At 54.5% G+C, this 22507-nt stretch overlaps 1 protein-coding gene across 1 annotated transcript; it reads left to right on the top strand.

Annotated features, from left to right (window-relative positions):
* Positions 1-1432: 1432 nt before the first annotated feature.
* ACE (angiotensin I converting enzyme) lies at positions 1433-17019 on the top strand. Its single transcript, XM_042838386.1, has 25 exons — positions 1433-1660; positions 4456-4623; positions 5737-5824; positions 6257-6400; positions 6632-6823; positions 6957-7054; positions 7323-7495; positions 7760-7983; positions 9564-9708; positions 9951-10049; positions 10277-10399; positions 10891-11102; positions 11445-11581; positions 11733-11891; positions 12288-12375; positions 12569-12712; positions 12912-13103; positions 13233-13330; positions 13583-13755; positions 14094-14317; positions 14529-14673; positions 14844-14942; positions 15216-15338; positions 15888-16075; positions 16355-17019. Exons 1-25 carry the CDS (start codon positions 1448-1450, stop codon positions 16549-16551), a joined length of 3846 nt encoding a protein of 1281 aa, XP_042694320.1. The 5' UTR covers positions 1433-1447; the 3' UTR covers positions 16552-17019.
* Positions 17020-22507: the final 5488 nt, after the last annotated feature.

Genomic DNA, 22507 nt, shown 5'->3' with positions numbered 1-22507 from the left:
GCTCAACACAACGTCCCACAGCAGCAGCAGCATTTGGAAGCGTCTCAGGTACGTCAACCACAGAAACACCGTGAGCTCTTCCCTATGGAAAAGGGCATCAAACTGCCCTTGTTGGGGTCCTCACACCATGCAGAGGTTGCAGAGCCCATTTCAGCCCGAGTGGCCGGGAAAACCCCTCCCCAGCACAGCTGGGAACAGGGGGCTGGCGCTCCTCAGGAAATCTCCATTCATTAGTGTTTGGTCATCAGCCAAATTGGAGCCAAACCAACCATTTTTCCAACTTCTCGGGGAAGTTTCTAGGGTCATGTGGGAGAGGGGATGGCAAAGGGGGGCAGGTGGGTGCCATGGTGTCCGGGCTCTAGGCACTGCTCTAAGCACTGGGCACAGGACCAGCGTCAGCAATGAAGGTTTTGTGGATGCTCGCATCAGGATGTGGTGTGATTGAGAAACTGTGATTCTTGGAAGGGGTTTATTGACGTCAGCGGCTTGCAGGCTCCTAAATCCCTTCTTTTTCTTCTGGAAGTGGTTCTCTGCATCTCATAGGAGCCACAGTGGGAGGATTTGTCCCTTTTCAAAGAGTTGTGACTTCCCCATTGGGTCGCCACAGCTGTGCCCAGCACAAAGTGGGGCCAACAGTCCAAGAGTTGCCCTGCTCTCCTCCTTAAAACTCCCATTTCCATGGTGGGTGTCTGCTGTGACCCCACAGTGTGCTGATGTGGTCAGCATGATGTGTTCAGCCCAGGGCCTCAACCTGGGCACAGCTCCCAGGGCTGGGGCCAGACCCCAGGGAAAAGGGATTTATTTAATTAAAAAGCAACAACAACAAAGAAACAAACAAAATAAAAACACGACTCATAACGAGCTGTCAAGCCCATCAAAAGTGGATCTGGTTTTCATTCGGAAAGAACTTTCTGTTACTCATTTGTCATCAGCTTAATTCCTCAAATCCAAACACTTTGTGGGACGGGATGGGATTTCCTTCACGGTCAGAAGAAACACTGCTTTCCTCTGAGAAATGAGATTAGGCCCGTGTGTGTGCCAAGAAGCTGTTGGTCAATCTGGGATGACCGTGTTGGGGTTCCTCTGCCGCAGCTGGGGGAGGAGCCCGAGGCCAGAGCCCAGCCTGGGACAGACCCCGCAGCCGCCCACCCCACGCTGCCAGCCTTCCTCCCGCTTTATTTTCATTCCCACCCTTCCCTCAATTCTTCTCCTTCTTCCCTCCCAACCCCTTCCCCTTCCCTTTGGCACGGCCGGGAGCCGAGGGGACTTTGCACCCCAAAGGCAGCGCCGTCACCCCGCTGCGGTGCAGCCCAAGGGCGAGCGCAAAAATGCTCGCTTCTTATCGGCGAGGAGAGGCAGGCACGGTGGGCAGGGTTAGCGCTGCCTTATAAGCAGGCAGCAGCGTCGGGAAGCTCCCTCGCAAGGCTCCAGCGCAGCTCCCACCACGATGCCCGCGGCTTTAGGGCTGCTGCTGCCGTGGCTGAGCCTGGTGGGTGCCCTGCAGCCGGGGCTGGAACCCCCCGAGTTCGACCCCACCGAGGCTGGGGCCGTTCTCTTCGCCGATGCCTACAACAGCACGGCGGAGATCGTCCTGTTCCAAAGCGTGTCCGCCAGCTGGGACTACAACACCAACCTGACGACCGCCAACGCTGCCCTGCAGGTGGGTGGTGGGATGGGGACAGCGGGGAGTGGGTGCTGCTGGGGGGAGGAGGGGGAGGTTCGGGATCGGCGTCCACCTTCCTCTCCTTCCTCCTTGTAGGTTCCTTCCTTAGTGCCCCAAGGCGTTGGCACAGGGCTGGGACTCTCAGCCTGGGAATTGCAATGTTTTCCCCCCAAATTGTCCGTCTGGTGAGCCTCCAGCACAACAGCCCTGGCCCCACGGCAGCCCGGGTTTATTTTTAGAGGTGTTCCCCCATTCCCAGCACTTTTCACTTCCCTGCCCCCCTCTCCCCCCCCTTCCCATATCGGGGTCAGGTGTTAAGTGTCCCTGGCCCTGCCCCCTCCAAGTCCCAGGCACTGTGCCTTGCCAGAGCCCCAAGTGTGAATATGCAGCAGGGTGGCACCGGGGCAACATTCTGTCATCCCCAACCCATGGGGACAAAGCTGGCTTTGGGGACGTGCTCCAAACATGGGAAATCTGACATCTGCCCAGCTGGTGCTGGCAGATCCCAGAGGAAAGCGATGCTGTGGGTTCCCTGCAGGTGTGGAAGGGGTTGGCACGTGGAGCTGCACAGCTGTGCCTGGCCCCTGTTCTGCTTGGACATTCCTCTAATGCTTGTTGGATAAGGGGAGCTGCTATGGCCACAGCACAGGGACACACACGTGACGTGGGGACAGGGATGTGACTTGGGGTTATGGACATGATGGCATGGGGACACAACCACAGCGCTGTATGCAGCTCAGAGCTACATGTGCCACCCCCCACAGCAAATTGGACACAGGATCAGCACAACCTATACGTGACCAACTTGCATTTGGGGACCTGTGTGTCACCTCCGTGCCCTAAGCAACCATCGCACAGCCCCAAGCCTGGCCAGCAGCCTGTGGGACAGGAACACACATTGTGTGCTGCTTGTTGGTCCATGCAGGGCACAGCAGGGACAGGATGGGGACGAACACTGCCAGGGCTGCTGCCAGCTTGGCAGGACACCCCATGTTCTCCCTCCAGCCTTTTAGGGTGAGTTGAAGTGAGGTCTGGGTACACACCCAGCTGTGGATGTTACAGTGGGTACAGGGACCTCTGGGCACAGTGGGTGCATCACAACCACTTGAGGCAGTGGGGTTGGAGGCACCCCAGAGCAGCTTGTTCTCTTTCCCATGTTAATAAATACCTCAGGATCACTCACTGTGCATTCACTGTGATGTCAGTGCTTCTTGAGCCAGCCCCACTCCCTTCCCAGCAGCTCCTGGATGGTTTTTGGGATGAGAGGCGGGAGATGGATTGAACTTTTCTGGCTGCTGTGCTCAAAGTTTTGCCCCCTATGGGAGATGCTCCCAGTGGTTTGCAAAGCACCCAGCACACCGTTTGCCCAATCCCAATGCAGTGTTACCCCAGGCAGAGAGGGAGAGGAGGGGATCCAGCCCCTGACATCAGCCCATCAAAGAGACAGCAGGGATGTGAGCTGCATGACTCGCAGACCGAGCACCAAAGGGTTAATGGGGTGACCCAAAGGCTGAATCTGGGGGGGATTTGGTGAACCCTTGGGCCAGGCAATCCCTGCTCAGAGCTATAGCACAGAGGGGCTGAGCCAGCTGTGTGATCCCCCAGGACCTGGCACCCGAGAGGTGGCCCAGGGGACACAGTGGCACTGGGCAGCAGCAGCCCTCAGCCATGCAGGGATGGGCAGAGAGATCCTGGAAGGACAGAGGGGTCTGGGGCAGAGATGGCAGCCTCAGCTCACACTACCAGAGCTGTCAGGAGAATTTAGGGCATGATTGGTCTGACCAAACACAGGCGGCTGCTCAAGGAGAAGACAAAACACAGCTGGACTCTGCCTCCTGCATCTCCTGGCTCAGAAACAGGGTGCTGGAAGGGATCAGATCTCCCTCATGAGCCTCCACACGTAGTGGGGACTCCCATGGGTGGGGGGCCCTTGCTGCGGGGTGTCCCTGGGTGATGTCCTTAGGGTGAGGCTGGAGGCACCAGGATGTCCCAAGGAGGGCTCCTGACTTTGCTTCAGGCATCTCCCTCCCTCCCCCAAGCCACCTCCAGCCCCACTGCACTGCAACTCCTATCCCTGTAACTGCAACTCCCATCCTCCCAAGAGAATGTGGAGATTAAACTAAAACAAACCAGGCTTGTTGGGGCCAGGCTGGAAACGCCACGCTAACAGTTAATGAGCTCCATAAATCATTCTGGGATGGCATAGGGCAGGTGCTGTGTGTGTTCTCACTGCCCACTGCTCAGGCTGGGATTCTCCCAAAAAAATCAGTGTTTGCCTATTGGGTGTGTGGATGCTACTGCCTGCAATGAGCCTTTTCCCAAAACTGTGGCTGCTGGCTCCAGCTGCCTAAATAATTCCCACGGTGCAGGAGCTTCTGCTGTCCCACAGCCTGAAAAGTTAGGTTGGGGCTGGCAGAGTTGGAGGCTGGAGATGATGGGAGCCCCAAAACTGAGTGCATCTCCAGGGGTTGCATCTCCAGGGCAAATGAGTGCTCCTTTGCCAGGTGAAACCCAGGTGTGGGGCTCATAGGGCACAGAGCAGGGGTTGCCCACGTGGCATGGACTTCCCATCCCTGTGTCCCCATCCCACCCAAGCTACAACATCGCCTCCAAAACAGTCTCAAATGCCACCTCCTTGTCTGCAGCTTTGGATTCTGCTGGAAACTGCTGTCTCTTTCTATAAATGTCACTTGGGGATGTCTCTGTTTGTCCCCACATGTCCCGTGCCTTCTGGCTTGCACAAACCCTCGTGACACTGCGTGCAGTGGCACATCCCCCCTCTCTCCATGCAGGTCGAGGCATCGCTGGAGGAACAAAACTTCACAGAATTGTGGGGCAAGAAAGCCAAAGAGCTGTATGGCAACATCTGGAGCAATTTCAGTGACACACAGCTGAAGAAAATCATCGGCTCCATCCAGACCCTGGGGCCCTCCAACCTGCCCCTGGACAAGCGGCAGCAGGTAGGTGATGTGTTGGTGAAGATGGAGATGCTTGCATGCTGCTAAATCCTCTGAAAACCATTTTTCCCTGAGCATCCAGACCCCTCTGCTGGCCCTTCATTGTGTTTTGGGGGGATGATGTGGAGTGGGGAAGTGATGGAGGGGACAGATGGGATTTGTGGTTCCCCCTTGGAGATGCACATAGCCGGTATCAGTCCCTAACATCAGCACAGAGCTACCTGTGAGGAGGAGCTGGAGATTTCCTGCTTACACTGAGGGGCTCTGGGTGTGCCCTGCATACCATCCAACATATACCCATGGTTGGAGACCAGCTGGCTCAGCTGTTCCTGAGCACAGCCCAGCACTGGGTACGTCAGGATGGCCTGGGACTTCCCCATAGTAGTCCTGAGCTTGCGGGGTCTGCAGCTTAAATGACAGTAAAATACTCCAGGCTGCAATGTCTGTGCATCTCTGCTGGCTCTTGGGTTACCTCTCCACTGCAACATAGCTTGGCTTGTGAACCCACTGATACAATCCTCATAGAAGCAGCATTGGCCCCGGTTCCTTCCTGGAAACCTATCCCTGATAACAGAGAGCATCACATCTCCCCACACATCATCTGCATTTCCCCCTGCTTGCACCATCTGCCGTCATCCAGCACTGTCCCTTCCGCCCACCCCAAACAGAGGAATGGGGGAGAGAGAGGGACGGAATTTCCTTCCCTGGGAATGAGCTCCCTGGGCACGTTCCAGGAAACCTCCTGTCGCTATTGTTTGCTGTTGTTGAAGTTTGGAGAAATAAATACCCTTCCCTCCTCCTGCTCCTTTTTTAATTTCTTTTTTTTTTTTTTTTTTTTTGCCCTCTCTGATAAACAGGCTGTTCTATCTGATGAAGGGCACTATAAATAGCTGTGCTGCAGGACATGGAGGCTGTGCATGGGTTGTCTGTCCCAAAGAGCCTCTGCACAACGAGCGCAGAAATGATGCTCACCTCCCCCAAAATTGTGTTGTACAAACACACTGGGTCCTCTTCCGGACACACTCATGTGCTCCGGAGGTGGGAAGTCTTTGTAAATCCTGCCTGAACAGCCATTCCCACCCCCTTCCAGCCCCAATGCCTTTTCCCTCCCCACAGTACAACAGCATCCTGAGCGACATGGACAAAATATACTCCACAGCCAAGGTGTGCCTTGACAACGGGACCTGCTGGGATCTGGAGCCAGGTACAGATCGTTCCCATCCCTGTCCCCTGCTTCCCAGTGACCACATCCAGTGTGCTCCGATCCCCAGCTCCTCAGCAGGTCATGGTTGATAGGATCCTGGTTTGTGTTCATGGGGTTGGGGATGAAGAATGGTTTGAAGGATCTGGAGCACAAGTCTGGAGCACCATGGTGGTGATGGGTTGATGGTTGGACGAGTTGATCTTAGAGATCTTTTCCAACCTTACTGATTCTACGAGTTGGGCACAGTAGGGATGGGTTGGTGGTTGGACTTGATGACCTTTGTAGTTCTTTTCCAATCTTATGTTCTATGATTCTGTGATCTGTGTCCGATGCAATGGTGGTGGCACCTCACAGACCAGCTGTGGGACGTGCCCTGCTTCTGCTCCCCCTTCCCACTGGGCTCTCATGTTCTGCTTGTCCCCTCTGTCCCAGACATCTCAGACATCATGGCCAGCTCCCGCAGCTACAAGAAGCTCCTCTACGCCTGGGAGGGTTGGCACAATGCTGCAGGCATCCCACTGCGTGCCAAGTACGAGGAGTTCGTGACGCTGAGCAACGAGGCGTATCAGATGGACGGTGCGAGCAGGATGGGGGATATGGGGGGGTCCCGGGGTGGGAATCAGGCAGTGTGGTGTCCCGCTCTCCCCATCCCTTATGCACAGAGCTTCCACTTCCCCCTGCCCAGGTGTTGACACCTTGAGGTAGGAGTAAAATTCCCACTGATGCTCAACAGTCCCAGCTCTTGGGGCTGGATATAGGGGCGGCCCTTTGGGGTTAAAGCCAGGGGTCATCACTGCCTCCCTGCAGGATTTGAGGACACAGGCAGCTACTGGCGCTCCTGGTACGACTCTACCACCTTCGAGGATGACCTGGAGCATCTCTACAACCAGCTGGAGCCACTCTACCTCAACCTGCACGCTTTTGTCCGAAGAAAGCTCTATGATCGCTATGGCTCCAAATACATTAACTTGAAGGGCCCCATCCCTGCTCACCTCCTCGGTAAGGGCCAGGGGTGCTGGTGGGGCTGGAGAGCTGTAACAGGACTGGGGGAGGGGGAGGGTCCCAACTATCGCTGTGTTTCTCTTCCTCTTGTCCCATCTCTGTCTCCACTCTTGCTGTTCTCTGCTTTCAGGAAACATGTGGGCTCAGCAGTGGAATAATATCTATGATCTAATGGTCCCCTACCCTGATAAGCCCAACCTGGATGTCACAAGCACCATGGTGAATCAGGTACAGGACTGAGGGACTTGTTAGTGGCACCAGTTAGAAAAAAAAAAAAGGGGAGGTATTGGCCATACCATTTAGCCTATGAGGGTGGTTGCCCATATCTGCATGTTGAACAGCAGAAAAGCCATTTTGGGGGAGGGTTAGGAACACAGGAATGACTCCACTTCCCCTCCAGAAATGGTCAAAGAGGCAGCGGATGAGAAAAGGGTATGGTGATGCAGTGGGACCAGTTCTGGGTTCTATATTTACACCATCCCACATGTCCTACCAGGGCTGGAATGCCACCCACATGTTCCGGGTCTCGGAGGAGTTCTTCACTTCCCTGGGGCTGCTGGAGATGCCACCTGAATTCTGGGAGAAGTCCATGCTGGAGAAGCCAACAGATGGCCGGGAAGTGGTGTGTCATGCCTCAGCATGGGACTTCTACAACCGTAAGGACTTCAGGTGTGTGGGTCATGCGGGGTCTGCAGGACAAGACCCTCCTCAGTCCCCCTTGATGGTCATCATTTTGGGTACCCCCAGCCTGAACTTTCCCTTTGTGGGATAAGTTTTCGAGGTACCACACTGCTCTGCTTTCCCCTTCACTGAGTTTACATTTTCCACATGGAGTTCTGCCACCCTATAAGGAACCCTGAGGTCCTATCAAGGGGTGCATGAGCAGGGCAGGAGCCCTCACCTGGCTCAGGTAATGCTGCTTTCACCCGACAGGATCAAGCAGTGCACAACAGTGACCATGGAGCAGCTGTTCACAGTGCACCACGAGATGGGCCACGTGCAGTACTACCTGCAGTACAAGGACCAGCCTGTCTCCTTCCGTGGTGGTGCCAACCCTGGCTTCCATGAGGCCATTGGTGATGTCATGTCCCTGTCCGTCTCCACTCCCAGCCACCTTCAGAAAATCGGGCTCCTCAGCAGTGCTGTCGAGGATGAAGGTACGGCAGCTGCTCTGCAGATCTGGAGGGTTGAAACACTGCCCGTGGCACCAGAAAGGGAGGGGGGTGTGCCAGGTTAGGCTGCGGTCTGGCAACACAGCCCAGAGAAGGAGAAGCGCCATGCCTTTTACTCACGCTTATTTACAAGCGCAGACCCTTCTTTTCTCTGTGGATCCATGCATGGATACCTTCTTGGCTCCACAGACAGCCCCTTCTTGACTCATGACTACATGGACATTTCCTGCTTGTCTCCATCAACAACCCCTTCTTGACTCATCAAATCATAGAATGGCCTGGGTTGAAAAGGACCACAGTGATCATCTGGTTCCAACCCCCTGCTGTGTGCAGGTCACCAACCACCAGACCAGGCTGCCCAGAGCCACATCCAGCCTGGCCTTGAATGCCTACAGGGATGGGGCATCCACAGCCTCCTTGGGCAACCTGTTCCAGTGCCTCACCACCCTCTGAGTTCATCCTTTTCACCACCAAGAGCAGCAGTTCCCTTCCCCAGCAGTCCCAAACCTGACAGCAGCATCTCTATGCTTTATCAGCATCAGTTTTTCTGGTGTTTCCCCTCCCCTCATCAAGAAGCTCCCAGGAGCCCCATGAGCAGCTCTGCAGAAGTAGCACTGAGCTCTCACGTGCTCAGTCACGAGGGCAGTCAGTGGATGACACGTCCGCCTGCCAGGCAGTGCAGCAGAGGAGGACTTGTCACTGCAGGACACTGCCTAGCTTGGCAAGGATCTCCTCCCTGCAGCCACCTCTCAGCCAGCACATCAAAGCAGATGGCAGCAGAGCAAACAGAGTGTTCACAGCCTCCTGCTGCAGGCGGCTGCTTTGCAGAGGGAGAGTCCCGGGTCCTCCCGCCTTGTCATTAAATCCACTCCATGACGGGGAAGCTGTCACAGCATACAAGAGTGCTGGGCCGGTGTTGTACAAGCATGGAGCAGATGGTCCCTTCCTCCAGGCATCACTGTCTGACTAACGGGTCCTTGGCTGGCACGCCAGCACTGCAATGGCAGCCAGCAGCCCTTCAGAGCACTGCTGCCAACCCTCCCCGACCCCACAGCTTCAGCTGGGTCTCCAGCTGGTCCTTCTTCAACCTGCCTTTGCAGGGTTTCCCCAGGGAGCAGGGAAAAGCAGATGTCACCACCTGCTGTGCTTCCCATGGAATGGTGGTTGCTGTCCCAGTTTTGACTCCAGTTCTGGATTCAAACTGTAGCGTTGTTTGTTGCACCATATCAGCTCTGGGGAGCAAACCCCTTTCAGCCTGAAGACCTTATAGAGTGAACGTGTGCATTAAGTTACCCTCATCAGAGACCTTTTCATGCTGAGAGCCAGGCTGAGGGCAAGGGAACACTGTGTTTGTCACTTCCAAGTTGCCCCAGGCAGGAGCTGCAGCTAGAAAAAACCTCCTGTGCCCCATTGCAAGCTTCACTAGAGAGCAAAACTACAAGTTGAAATGCTGTTCCAACTGCTCATCCAGCTCTCCTCACCCTCTTGGCAACAAAAAGTCTGGTGACCTTAGTGCTGTCCACCCAGGCTCGTTCCCAGCCCCATCCAGGCTCTGTTCCCTGCAGAGAGCAACATCAACTACTTGCTGAAGATGGCTTTGGAGAAGATTGCCTTCCTGCCCTTTGGCTACCTCATCGACCAGTGGCGCTGGAATGTGTTCAACGGCCGCACGCCCCCGAGCCGTTACAACTACGACTGGTGGTACCTGAGGTAGGGAGGGTCAGCGAGGGTGGAGGCATGCATGGAGGCTGAGGATGTGCAGGGAGGGAAAAAATGGCAGTGGAAATGGCTGGCTGGATGGATGGATGGATGGTTGGGTTGAGGAATGCAAATACAGGAAAGGACACAACTGTTCAGCTCTCTTTAGCACCGTGTCTTCTTTTCCTGTTCCCTTCCTTGCTTCATCTGGCTTTCTCTTTCCAGTTTGTATCCTCATTCTCTGTTGTCTACAGAACCAAATACCAGGGTATTTGTGCTCCAGTTTCAAGGAATGAAAGCAACTTCGACCCCGGAGCAAAGTACCACATCCCTGGGAACACCCCTTACATCAGGTAGAGGAGGTGCTGGGAACGGGTGGGGGTTTGTGGGGGGTGTAGGGACCCCAACTCTCAGATAGAGGCTGGGATGCATTGCTCCTGCTCAGGACACAAAGAACATCCAGTGCTTGGTAGCAAAAACAGTGGGGAGCAGACGTGTGGCAAGGTGCCTTCAGCCGTGCCCTGGGACACATCTGCTTCCCTTTGTCCCCAGTGCTCACCTTCACGGGCTTCCTCGGCAGGTACTTTGTGAGTTTCATCCTCCAGTTCCAGTTTCACAAGGCGCTGTGCCAGGCGGCCAACCACACCGGTCCCCTGCACACCTGTGACATCTACATGTCCAAAGAGGCTGGAGACAAACTCAGGTGGGGACAGAGGAGGGTCGGGACAATCGCCACGGGCAGATGTGTGCGTGGAAGCTGATGGTGTGCAAGGAAGAAAGGAAGGAAAGAAGAAAGGAAGGAAGGAAAAAGTGGCCATGGAGATGGCTGGAGAAATAGCTTTGCAGATGGATGGATGGATAGATGGAAATTCATGGAAGCACTGGGGTGGGGTGAGTGGTCCTCACCAGAGTCCTGCTATTATCCCCATCACTAGCTCCACCCAGACAAGAGGTCACTGAAGCATGTTTGGTTCCCATTGACTCCCTGGGTGTTAATGAATGCATGAGAATGTGATGGAGAGTTTTCAGCCCCCAAGCACAGGATAGCTGGGGGGCTTCAGTGGCAGTTTTCCAGGTTTGTGTCCCTCTCAGGAACAGTATCTTCAGCCCTTGTGGTGTTGAGATTCCACCACTGCTTTTTTCCCATCCATGCCCTGGTCTCATGCCAACTCTTACTTTCCCATTCCATTGCAGGGAGGTGTTGAAGGCTGGGTCTTCCAAGTCGTGGCAGGAAATCCTGTTCAACTTCACTGGCACGGATAAGATGGATGCTGGGGCACTCCTGGAGTATTTCAGCCCTGTCACCGCCTGGTTGCAGGAGCAGAACAACAAGACCAACGAGGTGCTGGGCTGGCCTGAGTACGACTGGCGTCCCCCTGTCCCTGAAGACTACCCTGAAGGCATCGGTAAGGCTGGGACTGGGAGAAACCAAAGGAAATCACTAAACCCTAGGCAAGACGAGGTTTCTGCTGCAGATAAGTGGGGCCTCCATACCAGGAAAAAGAGAAATACTCAGCCTAAGGGTGTTGTTTCCTGGGTGGTTTCATCTTCCATTGAAGCAGGTGCCATTCGCCTGCCCAAGTGGGTCTAGAGTGTGTTTGTCCTGATATCCCACGGGAAGCTTCCATCTGCAGCCTCCTCCCAGCTTGTGGCATCCTTTAGTAGACCTGCAGCTGTGGGAAAGATTCAACCATGGAAAGATGCTCTCGTAAACAAGACTTCCTCTCTCTTCCCTCATCTTCCTCTAGACAAAATAGTAGATGAAGAACAAGCTAAGGAGTTCTTGTCCGAGTACAACAGCACGGCTGAAGTGGTGTGGAATGCTTACACTGAGGCATCCTGGGACTACAACACCAACATCACTGACCACAACAGGGAAGTCATGGTATGGAAACAACCCTGGGATTGTATGGGGAAGAACATGTGAGAAGCCATGAGGATGGTGGCAGCTGTGGCATAGCAGGCGGTGCTTCTGGTGATGGCCTGTCTCAGGGATCTCCCTCAGGTGACTCCTCTCCTGTCTCCTGTTTTTACAGCTGGAGAAGAACTTGGCCATGTCCAAGCACACCATTGAGTATGGCTTGAGAGCCAGGGAGTTCGACCCCTCGGATTTCCAGGACGAAACTGTCACCCGCATCCTCAATAAGTTGAGTGTCCTTGAGAGGGCAGCCCTGCCTGAGGATGAGCTGATGGAGGTGAGCTGCAAGGGGACAGAGCAGGGCTGGGTGTCCTTTGCCACTATTTTGTGTGAAGACAGGTTTCTCCCAGCTCTTAGGAAGTAGCAGTGGGCAGCTGCCCCTGCCACTGTAGAAAGTGATGGTTTGGGACCTCCTACACAAAGGGAAGGTCCTTGCCTCCAGGGTTTCCCACCCAAATGTTGTCAATGCCATCCTGCAGTGGGGTCCAGCTGCTTGGATGACAGCAGCACCTTGTGTGCTGGCCCAACACTTTCCGTACTGATTCAACTTCTGGGCTCACACAACCTTCCAGGACAGTGTGGAAGGGGGCAGAAGGAAACACCCAGAGGCTGTGTTGTTCCCCAGGAGCAGGAGCAAGGATAAGAAGCTCACATAATGTGATCTCCTTTGCAGTACAACACCCTCCTCTCAGATATGGAGACCACATACAGCGTAGCCAAGGTCTGCAGGGAGGACAACACCTGCCACCCCTTGGATCCTGGTAAGAGCTGGCAGGGAGTTCAGTGGTTCTTCTGCAGCAGCCCCAGGAAAGAGGGATTCTTCACAGGGGTGCAGAGAAGGGTCACCTTCCACCCTCTCTGTGACGCCCCCTGAGCAGTGCATTGGGTCTAGCATCTTTGCAGCAGGCCAACCCAACCAACACCATCAGTCTGCCTTCATTGCTCTCTCTTCAGACCTCACAGACATCCTGGCTACCTCACGGGACTATAATGAGCTCCTCTTTGTCTGGAAGGGCTGGCGGGATGCTTCTGGGGCGAAAATCAAGGACAAATACAAGCGATACGTGGAACTGAGCAACAAGGCAGCTGTGCTCAATGGTCAGTGTCCTACTCCTTCAGACACCCACCATCACCTTGGAACCCTGTGAGCAGGGAATTGAGCTGATCATCCAGATCAGAGCCAACATCTTGGAGGTCCCACCAATTCTCATTGGGTCCTCTGTCTCACTGGGGAAACCTGGGGTGCAAGACTTTCCCAAGAAGGGAATTGACAGCTTCTGTTCTTACTCTACCACAGGATACACAGACAATGGAGCTTACTGGAGATCCCTGTATGAGACATCCACCTTTGAGGAAGATCTGGAGAGGCTGTACCTGCAGCTGCAGCCTCTGTACCTCAACCTGCATGCCTACGTACGTCGAGCCCTGTACAACAAATATGGAGCAGAGTACATAAACCTGAGGGGTCCCATTCCTGCTCACTTGCTGGGTAAGGGCTTTGCTGGGCAGAGTTGTGTTTCCCAGAAAGAAGATTGCTGCCGGGCTAATCTTGTGCACAAGTTGAGAGTAACTGGTTGCCTTTTCTCTCCTCTCTGTGTCTCCCTCCTGCACTTCCCAGGGAACATGTGGGCCCAGTCATGGTCCAATATCTTCGACCTGGTGATGCCCTACCCAGATGCCACCAAGGTGGATGCCACCCCAGCCATGAAACAACAGGTCAGTGCTTTCACAGCTTGAACTGCCCCTTGGGAGCCAACGCCAACACTGCACAATGCTTTGATGCTACCAAAAACCTGTATGAAACACCTCTGTTCTTTCCCCATCTGGATGTACCACAGGCTGGACCCAGCTCTAATTGCCACCTACAGATCTCCCCTCCCAGAAGGACAAGACTGTCCCCAGCCTCCCTCCAGCAACCCCAGGAGTCTCCACTGCCCCTCACCAAACCCTCTGTCTGCTTCTCCCCAGGGCTGGACTCCCAAGATGATGTTTGAGGAGTCAGACCGTTTCTTTACCTCCCTGGGCCTCATCCCCATGCCGCAGGAGTTCTGGGACAAATCCATGATTGAGAAGCCAGCAGATGGGCGGGAGGTGGTGTGTCATGCCTCAGCCTGGGACTTCTACAACCGCAAGGACTTCAGGTAGGATGAGGGCACACAGACCCACTGGTAATCAAGATGCTGGCATTGCTGGCAGTAGCCCTCATGGCAGATGGAGGGCAATCCACGCCTACCCCGACTTGCCCTGGAGGATGAAAAAGGCAATGAACACCAGCAGGGAATGGGCAGGGGCAGCAGGAAGGCAGCAAGATGGCCAGAGACCGACCCCGTGGAGCAAGACCACCCCAGTCTGGCATCAGACCTGGGGAGGGGAGACATGGAAAGAGAAAATCAGCTTTATGGGGTATGGTCTTTCCTGAAGACTTTGATCCCTCACCACTGCCCTCTGTTCTTTCCCCCTCCCACTTATCCCCATCCAGGATCAAGCAGTGCACCGTGGTGAACATGGATGACCTAATCACAGTGCACCACGAGATGGGCCACGTGCAGTACTTCCTGCAGTACATGGACCAGCCCATCTCGTTCCGTGATGGAGCCAACCCTGGCTTCCACGAGGCCATCGGGGATGTTATGGCCTTGTCTGTCTCCACCCCGAAACACCTGCACAGCATCAACCTGCTGGACCAAGTGACAGAAAATGAAGGTGAGCTGGCATGGGAACACCACACAGCACAGTGCTTGGGGAGGCAGCTGGAAATGTCGGGGAAGAAGGTACCAGGCACATGCACAGTGTCTGAGTATCAATGGAAGGGACAAGATGCAAGAGGGACACTCTGCTGTTGGGTGGAATGATCCATACTGGGTGAGGAGGTGGCTGCAGTACTGCCTTGTTCACATCTTCTCACCCTGGGCAGAAAGTGACATCAACTACCTGATGAGCATCGCCCTGGACAAAATTGCCTTTCTGCCCTTTGGATACCTCATAGACCAGTGGCGCTGGAGGGTGTTTGATGGGCAGGTCAAGGAGGATGAGTACAACCAGCAGTGGTGGAACCTCAGGTATGCTCACATTCAGACCTCTCTTTGGTGCTTGGCCATCATTCCTCTTTGTGTTTTCTCCATGTGACCCAGATGACTGCAATGGGGACGTGGTGGGATACATAATCCCTCATCCTGTCCTCACAACCCTCCATAACTCAAGCTAGACTAATTCTCCCTCTCTGGCCCAGGCTGAAGTACCAGGGCTTGTGCCCACCAGTACCAAGGTCTGAAGATGACTTTGACCCAGGGGCAAAGTTTCACATCCCTGCCAACGTCCCCTACATCAGGTGAGCAAGCAGAGCTTGGTCAGGGGGCAACTCTTGGATAAATGAGCCCAGGCAGAAGTTGGATTTGGGAACTATCCAGCAAGGATGGGCTCATCTCTCCAAGTAGCTGTAAGCACACGTTAAAAGGAAAAATGGCATCACCAGATTGGGCCAAATTGATGCAGATGGAGCTTCAAAGCCAGTAACACTTCTCCAAGCTGAGATTCTGCAGGAGGGGGGGATTCAGCTCCCTTCACAGCCACTAACAGGATCTGTCCCCATGTAACCCTGCAGGTACTTCGTCAGCTTCGTCATCCAGTTCCAGTTCCACGAGGCGCTCTGCAAAGCAGCTGGGCACACGGGACCCCTGCACACGTGTGACATCTATCAGTCCAAGGAGGCTGGGAAGCTCCTGGGGTAGGTGTATGGGCAGGGCAGGGCCTTTATGTCCAAATACCTTAAAGTCAAGCTGTGGCTCAGGAAGACGGAAGGCAGTGCAGCTCCTGGTGCCCCATCCCTTCCTTGTTCCAGCCACGTCCCCGTCCCTGGGCTGTGGGACCCTGGGCTGGGCGCTGCAGCTGTGATTGCAAAAGCAGCCACTAGATGGTAGCTGGGACCCTGGCAGGGGGGAAGGCTCACTTCTCCTCCTCCTCCTCCTCCTCCTCTTCCTCCCCCGCCGGGCCGCGCGCGCCTTCCCCCCTGTTCCTTGGGGAAAACAGCCCCCTCGCTTCATGGAATTTGCCTGCAAAATTAACCCTTTCAACCCATAAAGTGAACTGCATCAGGCTGAATTCACTGGAGGGTTTTATTCCAACATCCTACATGAATACCTCTCTCCGTGCTCACAGCCCTGTGGGTGTCAGAAGGCACAGACTGTGCCCCAGGGCTGCTGGCACCAAGAACCCCACGCCTTGGGGAAGATGAGGGCCATGAGGAATCCACTGGATCCAATTTCTCCCCCCACAGAGATGCCATGAAGCTGGGTTTCAGCAAGCCATGGCCTGAAGCCATGCAACTCATCACGGGGCAGCCCAACATGTCAGCAGAGGCCCTGATGAGCTACTTTGAGCCCCTCATGACATGGCTGGTGAAGGAGAACACGAAGAATGGGGAGGTGCTGGGCTGGCCCGAGTACAGCTGGACTCCTTACACAGGTACAGATGGGAATGGGCTGGATGTGGTCCACGGTGGGGGCAGATTTTGGTCCTCACCAGGGTAGGGATGCAGTTCATAGTAGGCATGGAGCTGCTCCTTTTGGCTCCTTGGCCACCCCAAAAACCACAGGGGATTTGGATGTCTCTCATTGATTTCACAGCAAGCTGAGTCTCAAGCAAACAAGTCGCCTAAGAGCTCAGCCAAGTTGGGGCAGGTGACCCAGCACCCAGCTCAGAGCCACCAGCACCAACCATATCCCTCCTTTCTCTATTTTCCAGCCACCGAATTCCGAACTGCCACTGACACAACTGATTTTCTGGGCATGTCTGTGGGCACCAAAGAAGCCACTGCGGGTGCCTGGGTCCTGCTGGCACTGGCACTTGTCTTCCTGATCGTCTCCATTTTCTTGGGTGTCAAGTTGTTCTCATCAAGGAGAAAGGCCTTCAAATCCAGCTCGGAAATGGAACTGAAATAAGGCAGCCACAGACGGGGGAGCACAGACAGGGTGCGAGCGCGGGCACTTGGGCAGCTGGTGGCAATGCTGAGGGCACTTCTGCCCACGAAGCCATGGGTTTCCACAGCCCAGGATTCCTGTCTCCAATCAGGTTGGACATTAATTTTTTTCCACTATGCAAGAGCCAAAGCAGAAAAGAGCTATTTATTTGCCAATATCTGCATAAAAGGAAGAGAAATTCAGGCACCGGCAGGCACGGAGCCATCAGGGACTGCTCCTGTGCCCAGGGGGAGTGAATCCAGAGCGAACCCCCACCACCCATCTCCAGCCCCTGTGCCAGGATGGGCAAAGCCATGGGGGCTCCAAGTGACAGAGGGCAGGCTTGGGAGGGACAGAGCATGCTTCTGACCTCTGCCCATCCCTGGTTTGCCCATTGCTGGGCTGTTTGTTTGCATGGATGAGAAATAAACCCATGTCTCGTTACCCCCAGTGCAGCAGCTCGACTCTTTCTTGGGGGTGGGGTATCTCAGTGGGATGCTCCAGCACTGGATGATGTGCACTTATGTAAGAGCCAGGGGGGGCTCTGAGGTCAGCGATCGCTGCCCGCTCTCCAGCTCCGATTATCTTGGGATCAGCAGTGCTTGAGGCTTTTTTTTTTCACCCCCATCTTTCTTCTGCTTCTGTAAATAAAACTTCGTATTTGTTCTGCAGTGATTAGGTGCAAAACTAATCCCAGGCCAGGGATTATTGCAGCCTTAAAGAGCTGCGGTCTGCTGCAGACCCATAGGGGAAATAAGGGGATGCAGGATGGATCCTGCTGTCTCTCCCATCTGATTGCCTCCACTCTCAGCCATCTCTTATATCGGGAAACTGAGACCCCAGAGGCACCCAAGCAGAAGGCAGATGTCTGCCCAGCCATGCTCAGGTTTGCTGCTGTTTGCTTCCAACCCTCCTCCATCCATGCACAGTGCACTCACAGGGAGGGGCCCCCACCAGTTTCTTCTCTTTCCACCACATTCCCTGGGCTGAGAAAGCAGCTGCCCCAAACACCCACGCACACCCACCCCAAAGCAGCTGCCCTGTGTCCCAGCACACTGAGCACTGTCCTTACCCCAAATCCCAGCTCACAGAACAAAGACTTTATGTCATATCCCATTGCAAGGTGAGAGCTGGTGTGAAGCCAAGCTTGTTTCCAGCCCCATAGGACAGGCTGATGCAGGTGTGCGCCATCAAGCTCTGCTCATTGCTGGTAATTTTGAGCCCCGTGGCTCCTTTCTGCACAATTAATGAAGGAATGAGGTCTCCAAGGTCAACAAGGTCCTGCCAGCATCATGAGAATTGCTTTATGGAGAGAAAAAGAGCCACGCTGGACACTATCAATCAGGGGCTGCAATACAAGTCAGCATCTGAGGATGCACAAGGAGCTGAATGTCCTGGAAGAGGACATTAGACAATGCCACAGTGGTGGATGATGGGTGCACTGAGCACTGATCTCCTGATCAGAGAGGCAACACAAGACAAATATTCACCCCAGGAGATGGACACCACGTTACCTTCATCACAGATCCAGGATTTAACCACAAAGCAGAACAGAACACTAAGTTGCTCCCAACCCAGCTCAAGGCAAAGCAAAGATCCCAACCTGAACTTAAATGGAGTGTCTGAGCCGTGAGTGGGAGAACAGGTGAAGTTTTCAAAGCAATCAATAATTGCTGATGCCCTCAGGGCTCTGCTAACCCATCGCTTATGTTCTACAGGACACCTTTAAAAGGAGGATGATTTCCCTTCCCCATTGTGATAACATCTGGAGAGATTTTGCTGCCTTCTGGCTTCTGCATCATGCTTCCTGCTGAAATTAGGAGGCTTGGCAAAATTGCTCCCTAGGAAATAAAAGTAAATAGAAAAGAGTGGGAAAAAAAGAGATTCCCTTCCAGTTCACATCGCTCCTCTGAGGGGAGCTCAGAAAGCATCAGCCCACACCTGCAGGGCTGTGCTGGGGATGTGTGGGCACAAAACTCGCAGAGGGCAAATCCGCCTTAAAAACCCCACAAATCAAAAGCAAGAATCACACTGGGTTCCCTTTTCCATCTCAGGGACCCTTAGGGCACAGCTAAAAACAAACAAACAAACAAAACATTTTCCAATGTTTTTGTGCTTATTATCCACACTCAGCTGCAGGAAGGTGGCTGCTGAGGGGGACCCCGTGTCCCTGGTGCTGGAGGGGGCCCGGCCAGACCAGGTCTATTCTTAGCTGGTGGGTGGCCAGGCAGGGCGTGCAGGGCTGCGTTCCTCACATTCCCCTTCCCCAGGGACAAGGAGCGCCTGGAAACACGCAGCAGCAGCTTGGCAGCAACCTGCACCCAGGGGCCAGCAGCAGGGGCCACCCTGGGCAGGGGATGTCAATAGGGGTATATGGCACAAGGTTAGGGTCACCGGGCCCCCTATCCCAGGAGCCTCACATCCCCCATGTTCCCTGCATCAGCCCCTGGGAAGGGACAGGCTGCTTCACCCAGGGTGGTCCCTATGAATGTACCCCCAGCTCTGTGCTGCTGTTTTCTGTCCTTGTCCCCCCTGGCAGTGCCACTCCTGCTTCCTTGGGATGTACCAGAAGAAGTACCCCAAGATGTACCCCAAGAAGTCACCTCATCCTCATACCCACCATTCAGTGCACATGGGACAAAGGGAACCATCCCCAATCCTCCTGCTTGAGCCAATAATTTCCCCACAGAGCAGGGAAGGAATTTCCATGAACTAGAGGTGATGACAGAGCGTGTCACGGAGCCCAAGCATTCAGCTCTCCTCTCCCTCAGCCAAGGAGGATTCCAGACAAGCAGACTCACTGCAGCCACCAGCAGTCACCTCCCAGCAGCGTGACGTGTGGCCGCATCCTGCCCTTACCTGGACATCCCTGCAGCACTGCCTTGAGTTATTGCAGCCTGCTGCTCACCCCATCCATCCTCTGCTCCCCACATCCACTCTCCTGCTGACCCCATCCATCCTCCTGTTAGCCCCATCCATCCTCCTACTCACCCCATCCATCCTCTGCTCACCCCACCCATCCCCTGCTCTCTCCATCCATCCTCCCAATCCCAAGAACGAGGGGAGAGCCATGATCCTGCTCTGTACCTCAGTTTCTCCCTCTGTGCAGAGTGCACATGCAAAATGGTGATGAACTGAGCATGTCACATCCTGGAGCTGAGCTTCCATGGCTTTTTCTGCTGCTTCCAAATGAGAACTGGCCTCTGCTGGGGAAAAACCCCCATGACCTGGCTTAATGTCACCAAGTCCTACCCAGGTTTCCAGACTCCAAACGGGTCTCCTTCTCCCCTGTCCATCCCTGGAGCATCTCCCAGCAGCCGAGGCACAAACACTACCAGGCAGGCAGGATGCCTGTGCCAATTCGGAGACAGCCCTGCTGGCTGCCAGCAGTCCTATCTTTCTGTCCTCAGCCTCACTCTCTAGCTGTGTTTGCAGCCCAGCTCTAATTACAGCAATGTGGAGGAACACCAGCTCACAGTTGGCAAACATTTCTCCCGGCAGGCGTCAGCCGGCAGCTGCAGCGTTGGGATTTGGGTGGTTGCCCATCCTCACCGAGCCCTGTGTCCCCATCCTGCCACTCCATACCCAATCCTATTCCCCCGACCCGACGCCTGCCCTGTGGCTGCAGGTGTGTTCTACCTCCCTGCGCAGTGCAAATATTTTATTTCCTGGTGTTATCCTGCAGAGTCCCGCAGCTCGCTGCCTGCCGGGCAAACCAAACATGCCCTGATTGAACCCAGACTCTGCAGGAACAGATGGTTCGATGGGGATTGCTGGTGCAGGACCAGGAGGGGACGGCACCCAGCACCTGGTCTTCCCAGGAAATCGGGAAGTTTCCCACTGATTTCTTGGGGTGTGGGAAGGAAGGAAAGAAGGGGAAAGGAATAAAACCTCAAAAATGCTGCCTGAGGAGGAGGAAGGAACCGAGCGAAGGAGGAGGAGGAGAAGAGCAGAGCAGGGAGAGAGGATTAATGCTCAGTTGAATTAGAGGGAGCCCTTCAGCTGCCTTGAACAGCAGGATAATTTGCCCAGAGACCCCAGTTCTTCCTATTTGGGATAGAATGTAAGCTCAGGATTAACTGCAAACATATGTTTAAGTCCCAGAGAAGCCCAGGGAATTGAAAGAAGCCTGGGCATAAAGCACTCCTGAGGGCATGGACTCACTGCCTCGTGGATGAACTGGTTTTGACTGGATGAAATGGGAGACTGGGAGAGCCATGGGGGCAATGGGAGAATCATGGGGGCAATGGGAGAGCCAGTGGGGGATTAGGAGAGCCATGGGGTCGCTGGAAAAGTCCTAGGGGCAATGGAAGAGCCGTGAGTGCACTGTTAGAGCCAGTGGGGGATTGAGAGAGCCTTAGTGGACTGTGAGAGAGCCAATGGAGGACTGGTAGAGGGAGCAGGTAGAACCATGGGGGCATTGGAAGAGCCAATGGGGGACTGGGATGCACATCAGTGCACTGAGAGAGACACTGTGGGCAACGGGAGAGCCAATGGGGGATTGGGAGAGCTATGGGAAGCACTAGGAGAGCCACAGAGGCATTGAGAGGCCCTTGGAGCTCAGTCGAAAATAACCTGAGAGAGAATGACAGGATGCATCTCCAGCTGCAAGGGCTGCATGGGGAAGAGGTTTAGTAGAAGGATCTTCCATCAGATGAGATCTCCTGGCCAGAGAAATGAGGACTGAAGGGGCTCCACCTGACATGGCCAGAGGAAAACAAGGCCTCCCAGGCTGCACTAAAGACTGAGAGAGGGGCTGGGGGTCAGTCCTGGGCTCCCTCCCATGTCCAAAGCCCTCCTGGCACCCCCAGTCTCCCCTCTGTGCATCTGCTCACTTCTGGGGAGGGCTGGAAGCCGACACGTGCCCACATCATCGGGCACATCCGCATCCACGTGACGTGTCCACAAACAGGCCGGGCTGATTTATGGGATGAGAGGAGGGCAGGAGGCCAACCTTAAATCCTGACTGCCCGGTGATTAATAATCAGAATTATGATCATATTAGCCATAAAAATAATAGTTTTCTTTCCCTTGCAGAAACGGTCACCCAGGAATCTCAAAGCAGTTTCATAAGGCTGAGTGACCGACGTCCCTATTTTCTAGTGAGGAAATTGCAGCACAGAGCTGTCTCCCTTGAGTCACCAAGTATATCAACAAGAAAACAGAGGAGGCAGGAGCCTGGACTCTGTGTCCCTCTCCCTCCCCCATGCTATTAAGCTGCATCTCTGTAATATAGAGCAAAATATCCTCCACGACTCGCAGTAAATCATGGCAGAGGCAGTGTGCAGAGTGGATGGGGGGGGAAGATAATGGGTTTTTCACCCTGTTCAAGAATGGAATAAGTTTTTCTCTGCTGGGGGAAGGCTGACTTCCATGACAAACAGAGGTAAAAGCAGCAGCACTGCTCTGCAATGGGCTTTCAGGGCTTCTGGCTGTGCCCACCCACTTGCATTGCTGGCCAGGGGACAAGAGGAGGCTCTGGTGGGCACTGCTGTGGGTCAAATGCCCCACGGCAGCCACCCAGTCCTCGTGAGTATTCCTGAGGTGCTCTGGAATATTAATTGAAAATCCCAGCAAAATACTCCTGCTGATGATAACGGACCATAATCCTCTTAGACCAATTTCATGCCTGAAAAATTGTGCATAGCAAAATAATAATAAAAAGCCCCTCAGTGGACACTGCTCTTACTAATGGGCTCGGGAGAAGAGGGCTGGCCTGGGGGGATTGCTCAGGAAGGGAAGGGAGGTGGTCCTCTAAGCTTTATTCACAAACAGAGAGGTGGGCAGGAGAAGTGCTGATCTCCGGGATCCGTCTGAACATCAGCTCTGGTAGGGCAGCGTGGGACCCTCTGTCCCTCCTGGATACCCACCGGGACCCCACCGAGCTCGTGGGTCTGGATGACCTGAGGCCAAAGTGTGGCCCACGGGACTTCCTGAG

This window comes from Centrocercus urophasianus, unplaced genomic scaffold (assembly GCF_019232065.1).
Source record: "Centrocercus urophasianus isolate 14NV4802_14NV808 unplaced genomic scaffold, USGS_Curo_1.0 seq_792, whole genome shotgun sequence".
Taxonomy (NCBI): domain Eukaryota; kingdom Metazoa; phylum Chordata; class Aves; order Galliformes; family Phasianidae; genus Centrocercus; species Centrocercus urophasianus.
This window is presented reverse-complemented; position numbering and strand designations above follow the sequence as displayed.